Here is a 17,624-nt window from a genome sequence, read left to right as displayed (position 1 = left end):
CCAGCCGCTTTTTGATCTTGGCACATTTGAAAAGAGGTTGTCATATAGTGGGGACTAGTGTCTTCTCCCAAGTAACAAGCAATAAGACAATAGGAAATGGCTTCATGTGACACTAGGGGAGGTTGAGGTGGGATATTAGGAAAACTTTCTTCAGTGGAAGAGTGGTCAAGGATTGGAACAGGCTGCCTACAGAAGCAGAGGAATCACTGTCTCTGGAATTGTTATTAAAAAAGTGTAGATGAGCTTCTTAGAGAGATTGTCTCATGGTGGACTCAGACGTGCTGAGTAATAGTTGGACTTGATGATCTTAAAATCTTCATGACTCTATGGTTCTGTGGTCTCTTGGTCTTACACTGAGCAAGACCATAGAGGAGAGGTATCTTTGGTATGACGTTACTGTGTGTTACTGTAACTTTACTGTGCCCCACATTAAGTCAAAGGATGAACACTTCTGCTCTTGACTTGTCCTGGATGGCACCGTGCCCTATTAAAGAATAACCAGGCTGATGTGTTTTTCTCACAGGAGCCAACTTCTCTTTGCGAGAACTGGGACTTGAAGATGTGACACCCACACACGGGACTTTGTACCGAACTGACATGGGGCTGCCTCACTGTGGCTACTCCATCAGTGCCGGCTCGGATGCTGACACAGAAGCAGACGTGGTCATGTCGCCTGAGCACCCAGTCAGGCTCTGGGGACGCAACACCAAGTCTGGACGCAGCTCCTGCTTGTCAAGCCGGGCCAACTCCAACCTCACCCTCACTGACACAGAGCATGAGAACACTGAAACCGGTAAGTGGTGACAGCGCGTGCAAATGGCAGCCTCGAGCTCTTTCAGGAGTGTCTCATGCTACTATTCCACCTTAATCTTTCTTAGGTTTTGTGATGGGTTTTTTATCAGACTCCGTAGAAACACTCTTTTAACAGCCCCATGCAGTGGCCTTTTGTACTGTCCTGCAGAGTATTTGTTAATGAACTGCTGGAGAAGCTCCTACTTATTTATCACCGCGATGGAGATCATTAAATAGCTGTAATACTCTCCCTGTTTTTGCAGCAACCTTTCAGAGGGAAGGCATTTAAATCTCCCCTCCTCTGGTCAATGCTACTCTTATCTTTGCCCAGATTTTCTGGGCAGATAATTTTCTTCTCTTCCTTGCTGGTTCCTTGACAGGAGCCATTTCATTTATGTAAATTGGCTGACTGCTCTCTGAAGGAAAACGATGGCAAAATATTTTTAGAAGCCTTTTTCTTTGTGCAAAATTAAAGCTGAAGGTCACAGACTTTTTTATCTCTGTAACTTTGTGTCCCCAGCTGCAGGGATTCCTGCATGCCTTTTGTAGGTCTGCGAACCTTTTGGTCAGCAGTTCTGCCAAGGAGTGTAGGAAAAGGAGAGGGGATTTTAATTCAATTGCAACTTGACCCAGGAGTTCATCCAGTCCTATATGCCTTTGCACCTTTAATTCAATTATAGCACAACCTACTTCTTAATATAGCTGCTGCGTACAAGTCATAGGGCACTTGTGCTCAGTGCAGAAAGCTCATGTGAAATGACTGTATCACTTGTTCTTTTCATGCTTTTTACCACAGTATTATAGTGACAAATGATAAGTTTTCCTCTCAAAGCCATGACATAGTGAGACGTACACCACCCACATGATTTTATGTTTAACTCCAACAAAATTACAGTTGAATCTTATTAAGTTTCTGCTCAGAGATAATGATATATTAGGCAGAGTTCAAAGATAAATGGCCTTCAGTTCAATGGATGTACAGAAGAATCCCTTTAAATTATCTTTACCATACTTTTTGAAGATTCTTAGTTAGTGTCTTACAAACAGACATAGAGTTCCAGGTTACATTGTTTTCCTTCTGATTTTTGTGTTTTGATGAAAAATCAGAGGGATCATCAGGGTCAAGTAAAGTTTTGCACACTCACAAGAAATTGCTAGAAAACAGCCCAAAGTACGCCCCTTGTGCTTCCATCCCCTTCTCCTCTATCCAGGCTCTCTTTTGTGCTTTCCATGTGATGTGTGAGCAGCTGCAATCCTACCCCCTACATTTTTTCTTTCCGTGCCTACTATGAAAAGCCATATACAGAATTTTTAGGGGTTTTTTTCCCTTTGGTTTTAACAGAGAAGAATTGCATTATCTGCTGGAGTCTTTTTCCCTGCTTTCTGTAATGCTCTCTCTACACCTGCACGTGCAACTTTGTGCCTACAGATCATTTACAAATGAAATTATATTAGAAGCAGCACATTAGCAACTTCACATGCCTTGAAAGGCTTTACCAAAGGTAATCACAGAAGTTGTAGGACTCGTGTCAGGGTGGAGACAACCTTTAACTCCTCTTTCCTTAAGTTTAATGACACACTAACCATTCATTGAACCATCACTTCATAGCAACTAGAAAAAGGGAAACAAGAGGTGGAACATGTACAGTGCTGTATAAATGTAGGAGTTTCCTTGGAGCCTAGGCATTTTTAGTCTTAGATGTTGGATGCTTTAAATGAGGCGAGCTGTATCATACTAAAACCAAAAGTCTCTGCAGCATAAATAAAACCTAGATTGCTGTGGTGTCCATTATTTATGTCCATACAGACAAAAAAGAGGTGATGGAACTTGAGATAAAGTACTGAGATCCAAACTGTCCTGGTGGTGAGCTTCATCTGATGCTTAGATTTTCCTGGGAAAACGTCGTAGACATCAGACCATGCTCAGGTCAGAAAAAGTGGTACAGAATTGAGAAAAAGTTTTCTTTAATATAGGGACTGCGGTTGAATTTGAGGTATAAAGGTATCCAAACAAATGTTGCAAGATGGAAAGAAAAGAAGGTTAGGGAAAAGACTTTTAAGTAGGCAGAATTTGAGCATTTTCTTTTTGTAATTGCCTGACACACCTAAGGGTATGAGAAACCTTTGTGCACAAACTCCTCGCAGCCTGAGATCTGCTGTAGGAGCAAAGGAAGCCAGAGATCCTCTTAGAAGCTTTGTCTGCCAAACATAAAAGTGTTTCCTCCCTCCTCACTCCACATATGTAGTGCTTCTCTGGGCTGCTGGTTATCACACAGGCTATTTTGAGAAATCCCAGATTTATAGGAGAAACCTTTTCAAGAAGGCATGAAATTTTGCTAATGGCAATGTAAAGTAACATAATGCTCTGAGTTTACAGGATACCTTTATGAGCCAATATTAATTGTTGACCGTATTGATAGAAGTTATAGCCTTTAGCTGAAGTCAATATGGACTTTATGAACCTGCCATCAATAGAAGAGTTTATGGGGCCTATTAAACCAACTTTTCCAATGAGGGTCAAAGTCAGCAGTTTTTATGCTGTTCATTATTTATCCAAAATAAATTATCAGAATTTACTTCTGATGTTTGTAAATCCAAAATTGTCAAAACATGATTCTGCCAAAACATTTATTGTGTTCCTAGAAAATGAAAGGTCTGGCTCCCTTGAAAAGTAGGGGGTTTTTTTTCAAGAATGGTGTTGCCTTGAAGGAACAGCTATGCTGCTCAAAAAGTGCAGTCACAATCCACCACTGTCATTAAGGACGCCTTTGAAGTGCTCTGGTTTGATGGCATATTGTAGTCCATAGATCACTTGCACAGGGAGCTGGCATGGAAAGCCATCCATAGCTTTATCCAAACTGTTATGAAGTTTTCACAGATTTCCAGAATGGTTTGGGTTGGAAGGAACCTTAAAAAACATTTAGTTCCAAGCCCCTGCCCTGAGCAGGGACACCTTCATTAGGTTGAATGCTTCCAGGAGGCCAAATGCTTTTACTAAGTTAAGAATTTGTTTTCACCAAAGAGTTGAGTTATAACTCTGGCATTGCCCTGACCTCACATCCTGCATACTCAAACAACCACGATGGCTTCCCCTACAGTGGGTAGTGCATTTCACTTGAGCTGGATAGTCACTTTGCAAAGTGAAGGGACAGAGGCACAGCTCAAGTTGCTGCACCTTGTCTGGGGACAGTGCCATCATTCTGCATTGCTGATGTAACAGGTACTTTATATGGCTCAAAAGGTTTTCTGCAGCATGATCATGGTCTGAACTGGAACTGTGAGCTCCCATTAACAGTTCAGAACCAAGCACAGAGAGAGTCTGGTTCCTGGAAGTCTAGTAATGATGTTAGGAGAACTTCTTTGCTGTAGTAGATTGCACTATTTCTCAGCAAGACTGATTCAAGCAAAAGAAGTTCCTGAAGTGGTCATTTGGACTGAAGCCTGGAGTTTCCTGGCGGTACCTTAGCTAACCCTGAACAGGATTTGTACTGAGCCAGCAATTGTTTACCACAGAGAAGCGCACACTGAAGAAGAGCAAGGTAATAGTCTTCCAGAAATTGGCTTAATTTCACAGCAATTTAGCCACATACAAAAAAACCCAACAAAACAAGCAGATAAAAAACCAAAAACTCAAACAAAAAAAACAAACAAACAAAGCCAAAAAGCTTCTAATCATAAGAACATCATCATAAAAATACAGTACCACAGGATCGTTTATACTGAATGGCATTGTTGGAAGTCTCTAGTCCCTCTCCTTCTTAAAGCGGGGCTAAGTTGGAGGTCAGATGGGTCGCTCAGGGCTTTTTTCGAGTACACTTTGAGTATCTGTCAGAATGGAGAGGTCACAACCTCTTTATCCTGGTTCTGCAGCTGACCACACTTGCTGTGCATAACTCTTCTTCTATGAGCTGGTATGGATTCCTACTGCAGCTCGTGTCCATTGCTCCCACTGAGCATCTCCAAGAACAGTCTGACTCTATCTTCTGATAACATCCCATAACAAAAACAGTTAAAAGACAGCATCTAGAGTCTCCTCTTCTCATAAACAGTTGGAAGGCAGTTTGGCACTGGAGGAGATCACAGGAGTCTGAGGAACCCCAGTGCTAAAAGCTTTTCAGTATAAACTAGACAAAGAGGTGCTGAGAAAGGTCTAGACCAGATGCTGTCTCGGTTAATGTGGCTTTCTGGCTGGCCTCTCAAGCATCCCGCTTTCTCCAGCTCCAATTCTTGCAGCATTGCTGTGCCTTATTCCTTTGGGGCTGTACAGGACTGCTCAGGCTGGGCTTTAGTACTGCCTAGGGGACACCTAACATATATGGACATGGACAGTGTTTGTGAGCAAGCATCCATGAGCTATTTCCTTTGAGTCTGTAATGGAGATCTTAACCTGGATCCACTCAAAGTTTTATGAATCATGCTGGTAATCTCTGGAAAGATTTGAATTTGAGACATGGGCAGAAAATGGGTAGATATTCCATTACAAAATCCCTTCCCCGCCACGCCCCCCTGCCCCCCCCAAAAAAAAGGCAAACCAAAACCAACCAACCAAAAAACTCTACCACCAACAACAAAACCAGACCACTTTTTCCATCTACCTTCAGTGTGATAATGAACTTACTGGTTTGCTCAGTACAATCATTATAGAGTTAACTGTACACCTGGGTCAACAGCATTTTTAAAATTTGTCTTTGTGAAACTGGAGTTGCAGCCTTTAAAATCAATCAATCAAACAAACAAACAGTACAGTTTAACTTCCAACTATTCCAAAGAAACTGTTCCAAACTATTCCAAATTAAGGATTTACTTTAGTTGTAATCTGAGCTCAGTGTTCAATAACCGCTAAGACAGGTAGTTGGTTAAATATGAGAAAGAACAAGAGACAGAGGAAATGGGTTTTTTTCATTAGCAGGACAAGTCAGCCATGATTAATGCTGGGAGGAATGGTGTGATGTTTCTCTCTGTCATCATTTCTTCCCTGGAAGAATGTGGGCAGTGTCAAATGGCCAGAAGGATCTCACAGACAGGATGATTAACATCAGATGGCTTGAGACAGTTCAACTGAGTTGAAGATGCTCAACTGTGATCTATCATGTAAAGAAATTTTTGCAGCACAAGTGTAGCTGAAGTGTGACTTCAACACACTGAGAGATTAATAGATATGAACTAAAATTCCAGATCTAACCACCCTAGAAGCCAAAATTCAAGCCGCAGGACCTTTTCCATCAAATTGCCCTGTGCAACTTCTTTCCATCTTCACAATTCAAAACCATGTGGGAAACATCATCCTGCAAAAACTTCTGCACACCTTCTATGTTTGCAAAACGGTTTACTGCTGGACTCCAATCACCCATTTAATGATGAATTGGATGTAGGTTTGATCACCCCAACACTTCCACCACACATCTGTTGATCATCTTTGTTTAGGAAGAACAATTTCATTTCAGGCTTCATTTATCTTTAGCTTCACCTCTGAAAGCAGCAGCCACTGCCAAAGGTGATATGGTGATTATAGTAATAGAGACACTTACTAGTGAAAAGATTAAGAGCACCAATTCATTTTGGACCCACATCCTACACTACCAAGAGCAATCAGTAATTTCATGATTATAAGCCCCACCATTTTGACTAAAATTTTGGTCCGAACCCAAAGTGCGGCTTATAATCAGGTGCGGCTTATATATGGACAAAGAACGAAAAGTTGCTGTTTTAGTTTGGAGGACAGGTGTCTGCTGAGAAAGGCAGGAACTTCTCTTTGAAATGGAGAATGTAAACCCCCTCCCTCCAGATTATTCTAATTTTGAAATCAAGGGGCTTTCAGGCAAGGATATGTGAATTAGGAATAACATTTCTTTACTAGGGAAATTAAAATAGAAATACAGTACTACAAAGAAACAAACTCCAAACCCTGACAAAGTCAGAGTACAGCCTGACACCCCGTCAGGCAGGGTTTTGGTAGCAGTTCAATTAAATGGTGGCTGCAGTCCTCTTGCAGTGACAGATGTGGCTCAGTTGGAGCAGTGCTCCTGTACAAGGTGCAGTTTCCCTCCGGGGATCCAATGGTGATGTGGAGAAATCCGGTTTTCCTCTGGAGTCCAGTGGAGAAAGGGGCTCCCTTAGTGTCCCAAAACCTCTGTTTTATCTTGGTAAGAAATGTTGGGGTCTTTCCCCTGGCTGGAGTAACTTCCAATGGGATGCAGTAATTTTATCAGTCCCACAGTGGGACTCAATGGGCCATTAGCAGAAAATGCCTTGCTGGAGGAAGGATGGGTTGTGAAAAGATAAAGAACAATGCCCTACCTGGTTTCAATGGATGGCCCATTAGCAGAATATCTCCCGTGGAGATAAGGCTCACTGCCCCCACCCTCAACAGATGGTGATAGAACAGATACCTTTTATCACACTCTGTATTGTAACGTGCGGCTTATAATCAGGTGCGGCTTACGTATGGACAAAGAACAAGAAGTTGTTGGCACCTGGAAGTGCGGTTTATACTCAGTGCAGCTTATAATCATGAAATTACTGTAATTTCCCCTTCTGTCCCATCCCTGCAATTGCTCATGGCCAGCCTGGATGCCGCTGTGAGCAACCTGGTCGAGTAAGTGTCCCTGCCTTCCCAGGGCAACCTGGGGGTTGGATCTAGATGGCCTTTAAGATTCCTTCCAACCCAAACCATGCTGTGAATTTTTTCCTTTAGTCACTACTGTTCTGGAATGCATTTAAATTAATTTTAAAACTCTCAAGCAAACAACCAGCTGAATATCCATACATGCTCTCAGAGCCTTATGAACTTAACCAGAAAGATAGTAGATATGTTACAGTTAACTTTTGCTTTCTCATCAAATAACTTGGCTTTCTGAAAAATTCTCCTGGGCCATTGTAAAACTGAAGCATAGTGGCAATCAGGAGCTTTAAAACTCACACTCTGCCTTGTCTACTATTCCAGGCTCAACTCTTAGCCACGTTAATTGACATAATATCTGATTTACAGTGCATTTCTTGCAGTAACCACCACATTCTCTGCTTCCACTGCTTGAGCCATCGCTCTTGCTGGAAAGAATGATTAAGAAACTGTGTAGGATTTTAGTTCAACAGAACTGAATGCTTATAGAACATATTAGAAACAGGGTATATTAAAGTGAGAAATAATTAAAGACAAGTATTTAAAACAAGGAACACCAAAGAAATGCTACAATTTTATTTCAGGCTACTTAATAAATATTACTGATGCTTTCATTTATTCAGTGGTGACTGATACAGAACTCACCAAAGCCTTTGAAGGCCTCTGTTGCCATCAGCATTGGTACACCAGGTCCTAGATGCCTGGTGGTAGCAGTCTGTATTTTGAAAACAGCATGCCCAAGTGGTATAAATCCTTTCGGTATAAATACCTTTGGTTAAATACATCACAATATGCTGTTCGCATGTTGCTAGTTTTCTGATAGCCATTTTGGTCTCTTATTAAATCAGAAAGTTGTTCAACGATCAAGCCACATTTCATCAGCTTTTTTAAAATATTTTCTCCTCAGAGTTTTTTTACAACAGCTAAGAGAGCTTTAGACAAACAGTAATTATTTCTGTGTGTTTTCCTTGTTCCCTTTGGTTGTTTAGAGCTCTTCTCCTAATGCTATCTCTGTTTGCTACTGGGTACCTTGAAAATAATAATAAATCTGACTCTCTGAAGAGGAAGGATTTTTACTTAGATTTCTTTACACTCACCTTCCTGTTTCCCAAAGCATGTTGACCCAAATCACTGGCCCAAAGTACAGTTCAGTATATCAGGGCAATTAGCAGTGCCAGAATTGCTGTGTAATCTCTGCACTACAATTTATTTGTTAATACCCCAGTTGATAATCCATGGTGACTTTTCTTTTTATTACTGTGTTTTGCTGAGTAATATCCTTTCAGACTTCATCCACTCTGCTGTTAATATTGTTACCGTGGTTGCTGCAACATCATCTCTTTCTTTTCTCCTTTGAATTAAACAGTGCATTATAAACTGCTTCCCGTAAATGTGTGCTTCAGACATGTTTCTTCTGCAACCATATAGGCAAAAAATGTGATACTCCGAATTCAGAAAGGAATTTTTTTAAAAAACAAAATATTTTTCAGAATACTTAATAATTTTAAAAGGATGTACTATGAGCTATACTTTAAGTTTCTCATTATGACTTTTTAGTAAGGGAAAAGAAGAATAAATTAGAATTACCCAGGCAAGATCAGACATCTGCTGGCTGTCATATTTCACTTGTCTCCCATCAGTTGTAAATTTAATATTAACAACATGTTTCAGCCTGAAATAAAAATTAGCCAGAACCCTTACCACTAAAGATTCATCATCAATTGCAGAAGTTAGTGAAGAACTACATAAAGTTGTAGCACATCCAGAAGGGAATTTTTACTAATACCCTTCATTATTTCAGCGTCTCAAAACTTTCACACTGTCCCCTTCCATGTAGGATTTGCCAAAAAATCCCCATTTTAACAGGGTGTGGATATTGTTGGGATATGGCAATTTACTGAAGCCACCTTACAGAGATTTGGTGATCACTTGAAATGTGAAAGTCAGGGGAAGAAATGAGCCTTGAGGCCCTCCAACCATAAAGATACTGATATTCCTATGAAGAATGTTAGTCCTAAAGAGGAGACTTTTAACTGTTTGACCATCAAATGCTACATTGTCCACTGAAAAATGGCTCCCTTGAAGGCTATTACATCTTCCTTACTTGTGATCCGACCTTCTAATCACTGGCATTCTTGATGATAGATTCCTTTTATTTTCTGTCCTCTTATCTTTTTTGTCCTTTTCGGATGTTAGTCCTGAGATACTTCTTGAAAGTGAATAGGTGAGTTACAACCTCACTCCTTCACAAGTCTCAGAGAAAGTTTTACCCAGACGGGACAGTAAATTGATGGGGTTTAGGACAACAGACCTTTATCTCCCTCCACATTCAACCAACTCCCTGCCCACTGGGTGTAAAACAGCCTTTCAAAGTGAGGATGTCACTGCTTCTCAGACAGGATTCAACCCACTTGAGAGCCGATTGTCCCTTTGGTAGCACCACAAAGCAAACCAGTAGTGTCTTTGCTGCCCATTTAAGAGGTGAAGGCACCTGAGATTAATCTGAGTTCAGTACTTTTAAGTGCAGCATTAGCAGTCAGTATCTTGGTTTTGTTTCACAGTGAAGGAATTCTCACTAGTTTCTAGGGCTGATTTATCTCATTGCTAGCCTCTTTGTCCCTAGAGGAAAAGAAGATTTTCCATTCCCTTTTTTTTTTGTTAATTTGTTAATTTTATTCCTGTATGGTGTGTCCTGTAGAGAATATACTTTCTGCATTACTTGATCTGCATCTGAAAGGATGCTGACATTAAAGTCCTTCACAATGTTATTCTGCTGTAATGAACTGCAGTTCAATATAGGTTAGTGTGTAGGTTTTACATTCTTATTATTATTGTGATGATGGTGAAACCATGAGGCAGGGAAAAAAGCTTTAAATTTTAAAAGCTCATTATTAGCCTGAATATTGGGGGAGAGGGCATGTAGAAACAACATTAACAGGTAAGAATTAACTGTTCTTTGTAATTATGCCATTAATTTCTGTCCTTTCCTTTACCACTTTAAAGCTGCCTCATCATGGAGATTTTTTAAGGAAAATAATTGTATTTATTATTATTGCAGCCAAGTTGCCAATTATTTTGGAAGCAAATCTGTGCAATTTTTACACTGTTTCAGAGTGCCATAAATAATTCCTTTTGGTGTGATACACCCCATGTTCAGCAGCATGACACCTATTAGTCTTGATAGTAGCACTTTGCTTCCAGCCTGGTTTTGGGGTGGAATTTGTGCGTCATTGCCAATCAGGAGTGGCTACTGCCACAGACTGAGGATTATGGTCAGGACAATGAGGGCCATCAGAGCTGGCAAGGCACTGGGTATTAGTACTGGAGTCAGGGTGGACCTGCAGCTCAGTGATCACTTGGAGCAGGATTTTGTTTTTAGGGCCAGTCCTAAACTGTATTCTAGGCAAATGATTGATCTATCTGGAACAGATGAAAGGGAAGCAGCATGAAGAAAAGCAAAGAATTAGAAGAGACAGTAAATGTCCCATCAACAAGGATGGGATGATGGTTGAGAACTCAAAATGGCTAGATATCTACCTATGTGGCCCACAGACTCCTGCCTCCAGAGTTAACCAGCTGGTTAAGCATGGAACAGGGAGACAAAGGTTGAAATTGCCTTTTCTCCATTTTTTTCCTTCATCCTGGGTCTTTTGGGGGTCACATCGAGCTGCAACAGGCAGGACATGTCCATTCACCATCCAGCCTTTCAAAGACATAAAACACTATTCCCTGAAGAGTAGAAGAAATTGGGAAGAAAGCCTGGTGCACCTAGCTTTCTACACCCACCATTACCTCTTCAGATCTTCCCAGATGGGCATTTCCAGATGCTCATGTCTGTGCTTCTGAATTCCCATTCGGCCAACTGGATCTACTTCTGAGTTCAGCATACAGTACTAGTCCACATCTGGTTCAGTCTCCTACAGTGCCCCTTGAGGAATCTGGCTTTCTTTCTTTCAGTGAAGATGCGTCTCCATCTATAAGCAGAACAAAGTGAGAGGAAAGAGCACGTTATTTTTGGTTTACCCATGCCCAGAGGTGCACACTGAGCTCCAAATAAAGGAAAGCATAACTTCTGCCATGAGAATTGATTCATTAAAATCTCATTGTTTTATTTCTCACAGGATTTATATTAACTTTTAGCAACTTTATTCAATCAAGGGCAGTGATTGAAAATGCATTACTGCCCTAATTCTGCAAAGTTTTCAGTGTTTCTTTGGACTGCCCCTAAAAACTTTAATTATAAGCTCTAGGGCAGGTTGTTGTTTAGTTTTCTCCAACACAGCAAAGATCTTATTGAATCATGTATATAAAAAGAAAACAATAATTCATAGTTTTTTACACAGGCAGATAGTGACAAGACAAGGAGGAATGATCTTAAACTAACAGACAAGAGATATAGATTAGAAGATACAAGGAAATTCTGTGAGGATGCTGAAGCACTGCCACTGGCTGCCCAGGGAAGTTCTGGATGACCCATCCCAGGAAGTATTCAAGGCGAGGTTAGATGGGGTTCTAAAAACCTTAGTCCAATAAAAGGTGCCCCTGTCCATGGCAGGCAGCTGGAAGTCAGTGACCTGTAAGGTCCCTTCTAACTGAAATAATTTTGTGATTTTGTGGTAACATGTGAAGGACCAACTTGTTTAAGAGGTTACCACCATGGGTGCCCATCCCCATGCCCTTTCAGGGGTTCTCCATCCACATGGTCATGATAATGCAACTATCATGGAGTCCAGCTCTGATTTATCCCCCAAAACCATACGTCTTAAAGCCTTTCCTCAAGGGTGCCAGCACACAGAGCTCTTGATTTCAGTTTCCACTCAGCTCCTGTGCCAGAGAGATCAGTTCTATGCAGGGTAGAGTGGCAGAAATCCCACTCAACAGAAGATCTTCCTGATGTGAGACAAATAAGGGCCAGTGACTGAGGGTGGCATAACAAAAACATCTGGGGGCTATTTGAACCAGAGTTACCAGCAGGGAAGGAGCATTGCCAAACTCTCTTGGAAATGCACCCCTACTCCAGCTCCCCAGCAACAATGGTCACTGCCTTTGTTCTCACCAACGCATTTTCTGTACAAGACTTATTTTCTTCTCAATCTCCAGCATGGTGAAGTACTTTTATTACCCTTAGTTTGTTAGGAGGGGGTGAAATTACGACTATATTCCAGTTTCCATTTAAATGCAGTATTGACGTGAATTTCAAATAAATGTAAGACAACAAAAAATACTAAAAAAGCCAGTAATCATCTACTGAATAAGAAATCTGTGTTCGCCATTTTCTTTTCATAAAAAATGTAAAAAAGTAGGAATCTGAATAAATGCATGCTAAACTATATAATTGCCAAAATAAATATGTATAGATATAGGATACTTTTTGATTTAGCATAAAGAAGCAGCAAATTATACCAATCAGTGAGAATCAACCAGTTTTAAAAGAAAATGACTGAAAAGCACACATGCAAAACAAGATTAAACCTGATTATTTAAATCAAGATTCTCTGCTTCCTGGTTTAAACCATGATTATAATTTAAATCAAGCTACCCTGCCACAAATAGTTTAGAGACAATGATTTCTCCCACTTACATAATGCTCAGATTTTATAGCTGAGAAAGAGTCATGTTGCTTGTGTGGAACATTAATGTACTGAGCCTTCATCTCCAGTCGCTTTCTTAGTTTGCTTCTAGTTTGGTTTAGATATTTGAAAAAGGTAAATGGTAATCTGGTATCCCACAAAAAAAAATCAAGATGCTTTTCCTTTGGGAGTTTTGGTTCTTTCTTAGAATGGAAGAATGCAACCTCAGAGTCAGGCTAGGATGCTGACTCCCCAGTAACACAGGGACTGGAAAAGTAACTGCAACCCCAGATTAGAGTGAGAAGGGAAATGTCTCCCTCTCTCTGTTTTGGATAATTACATTCCACTTAACAAAATTTCCTTTTGCTCCTGTAGTTGGAAGGGATGTTTGTCCTTCATTAATTGCTCTGGCTTGCTGCTGTGCTCTACCAAGCAGCTGTTAATGTTCCACCCCAGAGGAGTCTACAGTTCAGTGATGGGTGAAATTATTAAAGCTTGAAAAGCACTTGATCATTTGGAATGAAAGGTGTGACATAAACATACCCCATTAGTTTAATTAATGCTCAACAAAGCAAACTTTACCTGTAGCTGGTCCCACTCCCCCTTGGAATTTAATACAAGGTGTTCCTTCTGGAACATGTGCAATTTGCTGGATGCATTCTTCAGCTGTCCTGAAAGAAGCCTGTTACCCAGACTGGTGACTTGACCCGTCATGGATTGGGAGACTGCCATGAAATGAGTACTGTGCTTGCAGAAGTTTGAAGAAGTGTAAATCCTGGCTCGGTTCTCAGGAAAAGAAAGGTAATGGCTTTGGTTATTACAGATGTTTACTCCTGATGTCAGGAAAGTAGAAATTTCAGCATGGGATCAGTCTATAAAGGAGAATAAGGAAAGGACTTAGAGAAATGCTACCTGATGGAGCTGTAGAGAAGCATGTTAGAAGTTTGGTTGATAAAGATGGTTAGGTCAGTAAAGGTATTCTGTTTGTGCAAATAGAATATAGATGTATATATTTGTAAATTATATGCCTAAACTAGACTTGCTGTGACACACAGCAGGGGGAGCAGCTTTTCTTGTCCCTTGTCAGGCCACAGTGTACCTCAACCCCACCTGAATATTTTTGGCTGATGACTGTCCATCAAGTGTGGTTCCCCCTGACGGGAGTCCTTACCATTCCATCTGCAAAGGTCTCCTTCCACTAGTATGCTGGCTGCTCTCAAATCAGCACAGATTTGCCCTCTTTGGTCATTTTTCTTCTGTGAACAGAGCAAGCAGAAAGCAGAGATCAACTCACAAAAACTCCATGGGTCCTAAGGCTGAATGAGATATTTTCATAGCTCCCTTCAATGTGTGTGAGCTGTTAGACCTTGTGATTTGTGTGAACTGAAGCAAAAACCTGGAGAAACATCAGTGGACTCTCTTATTTCTTCACTGCAAATGGATAAACCCTCTCATTATCTGGACAAAAAATACCAAAATTTTGACAGAGAAAAAAAAAAAAAGATATTGCTATGTTAATTGTTGCATTGTTGGATAGAGAACTTCAGGGGCTAAAAGGGTAAATATTGAGGCCGTAAGTTCTGGAACTCAGTTCGATGTTTCTCAGCATTTTAGTGGATATCTATAGGCAAACTGAAACAGAAGAGTTCAGACAGCTTCTTTCTGTAAGCTGCATGATTAAGGAGGAGATCAGTTCCTAAAGGAATATTTTGGAAGATAACAGTGCTTTTTCCTAGGGAGATATTTTACCACCTCCCAACACAAGATTTTTTGAAGACCTTTAGAAAGAGCCACAATCTGAACTCTCAAGCAAATGCAGCCCCCAGTCATTTTTATCTTAGTCACTGGCACCAGCATTTTGCATTTTCTGCATGAGATTATGGTTAGTCCCACATAAGCACAGAAAGTAAGAGAAGGTATTCAGGAAGGGTTGCCAAAGACACTGTAGACCCAGAACATCTATTACTGCCCCTGAACAGTACTCCGGTAGATTCATTTCCCATAGACAGTGATGAACTTAGTCCTTAACCTTCTCTTAGTTCTTTTCTTCTGGAGTTTCTCATTGTAAGTAATGTTTTCCAAACCTTTAATGCTCGCATGAGCCATGCACTGTTTATCAATGTCCTCCCTGAATTGGATTTGGCTAATTCATTCTTGGCTTTGTCTAAAGTTCTTGCCAATATATTTCATCCTTTAAGAGAAGAATGTTCAGACCAGATTAGAGATGGGGAGAGGTCAATATCCCTTTTCCCCAACAGGCACAGAGAGCAGATAGATTCTGCAAAGGAGTCACTTGCATACTTTCCTAGAGAAACTACTAAAAAATCTCTCCCAGAGCTGCTTCACAGATTGATGTCTTATCGATGGTGGCATGTAGGGGTTGAGAGGATAGGAGGGACAGATGGTCCATAAGGTTCCTTTGAGATACAGCCAGACTTAAAGAAGAAAAAGGAAGATTGGTGAATTTCTGGAAGAGCTTATTTCCTTCTTGGACCTGAACAGGGTGTTGAAATTCATCCAACAGACTCTGTAAAGCCTTTTGGATTCTAAGAAGACGACATAGATCTACAGCCTCATTATTGCCTATTGGGCTGTAAAACAAGGATGTAACGAAGGAGGGAGACAATAGGGTTTGCTTCTTTCCTGTTTATACCAGTTCTTCTCCAATTGGAAATGTACTAATACAGCTTTTATGAAATAATTATTTCAGCATTGTTTCCTTTGGCACAAGTATCTGATCATTCTGATTCCACATGGAGAGTTACTTTGAAATGAATAATTCCAAATAATTTTCCAAGAATAATTACATTAATATATTTTCAAGTCTAGATAAGCCTATGAATAGCATTCCAGATTAGGATGAAAAAAAAATACCAGATTCCTTACTTGCAAGTTTTTGGAAATATGCAGACATACCTTCCCTTGCAAAAATACTGTCTAAAAACTGCTTAGTGACTCTAATTTCTAATATTTTAAAGTAAGAGTGCTATAAGTTACAGGGAATTCAGAAGGTCACTAGTAGGGACTATTTTGAAAATATCATGTGCTAGGAAACTTGGTATGAGAAGAACAAGAATTAGGATATTTTGAGTTTCTATGTATCTGTGAAGCTAGGGAGTTAGGAGGCAGGCAGTAACTCCCTTTATTATGATGTGCCATAAAATCTGTGAGATGCCACTCAAAACCATTGAGATCCCAGCCCACCTGGGCAAGAGAGAGGAGAACAGGAGAGCTGGTTCTGTCCATCTGTTGAAGACAGGACCTTGCCCCGCAGTCAATTTTCCTATAAGGATTGCATGAGAAGTTTCTGAGGTGGATTGTTGCAGTGTCTGTTTTACACAGCTTTGGGGGGATGGGGGGGAGGGAAATCTGTTGCATGACTCAGACTCATCCAGCTTCTCAGCATTTACTATTTCTTCCACTCAGATTTTGCATTCAGCATCCTCACTCAAACAACTCCATTTCCTCCCTTCCTTTCTTCACCTTTATTTCTTCCTGATGAGCAATTCAAACAGCAAACTGTTCCTCTCCTTCATTCCCATCAGTGGCTCCATTCAAAGTCCTGCCCATGTTCTTATTTTCTTGGCAGAGCTATATTCAGTGAATGCATTTGTTTCTTTAGCTAAAGAACAAAAATATCTGCAAGCAAGCTCATTTCCCTCCCAAATTGCTTAGGAAAGTAGTGCTGGGAAGGGGGGCAAAGTGCTTTGTCAAGTATTAGAGGAACAAGAGAGACATCTTCTCCCCCCTGACATCCCTCTTTTATTATCATTTGGAAGACTCTGTTAGTCTCTCACTTCCTTGGGGACTAGAAACATCTTGAAAAGATCTTTCATGCAGGCAGATAACAAACTCACTGTAGAGCTGCATCAGAAAAGGAAAAATTACTTGCTAGTAATGATGTTTATCACAATCCTTCCTCCTTTCCCAATGCTATAAAGGAAGCTATCTCTCAAATAAAGGCCAAGTCTTGTCCCTTTTTTTTTTTTTGGCAAACTACCCATTGTGAAAATTCAGTGCATGTAAGCTTGGCTGATGGAAGTTTTACAAAAAAGTGGGTGGAAGGAGATGACAGTGTGGGCTGATATGATTTATTTGAGATAGACCTGATCTGATAATACACAACATGAAAAAAGCCACGTTGTTTCCGCTTAATAAAGTGGCGTGAGGGCTGTTCCTGTGGCTGAGCAACATCACTAAAGCCTGGGCCAGATGTTGGGATGTTCACTCCCACTGGACTGAACTCATCAGCCTAGCCTGCTTGGCTTTTCAACAGACTAGGACAGGAAAACACAGCCATGTGGCACTGTGGGTCATTGCTTTGAAGGAGACTTTGATTTCATCTGCTCTGCAGGGATGTTAAAAATAGTGCATTAATGGAAAGGGTGACCCAGGTTTTTTGTGCAAAGGTGTTTTTCTCATCAACATTGAACAGTTAGCACTGAAACAACTGGCTGCCATCCTCAACACCACAGGCATCCACATCCTAGAATAATAACTCCCTATTGCTAAAAGTTAAAGGAGGTAAACCTCATGACACTGCTATAAAATGGAAATGTACAAGTCTGCAAACTGATGCTGTGCAAGACTGCAAAGTGTGTGTGCATGTATGGGCATCCACAAGGCAAGGTGATTCCTTGGGA

The 17,624-nt window shown here is 40.7% G+C and overlaps 1 protein-coding gene across 12 annotated transcripts in view; it reads left to right on the top strand.

Annotated features, from left to right (window-relative positions):
• Positions 1-17,624, top strand: part of TENM4 (teneurin transmembrane protein 4) — a 634,039-nt gene that overhangs the window by 276,916 nt on the left and 339,499 nt on the right. For all 12 annotated transcript variants that reach the window (XM_042779057.1, XM_042779056.1, XM_042779058.1 and 9 more), the window contains one exon: positions 524-793. In XM_042779057.1, coding sequence (XP_042634991.1) covers positions 524-793 — 270 coding nt within the window. The remainder of the gene's footprint in view (positions 1-523; positions 794-17,624) is intronic.

This window comes from Catharus ustulatus, chromosome 2 (genome assembly GCF_009819885.2).
Source record: "Catharus ustulatus isolate bCatUst1 chromosome 2, bCatUst1.pri.v2, whole genome shotgun sequence".
Taxonomy (NCBI): domain Eukaryota; kingdom Metazoa; phylum Chordata; class Aves; order Passeriformes; family Turdidae; genus Catharus; species Catharus ustulatus.
This window is presented reverse-complemented; position numbering and strand designations above follow the sequence as displayed.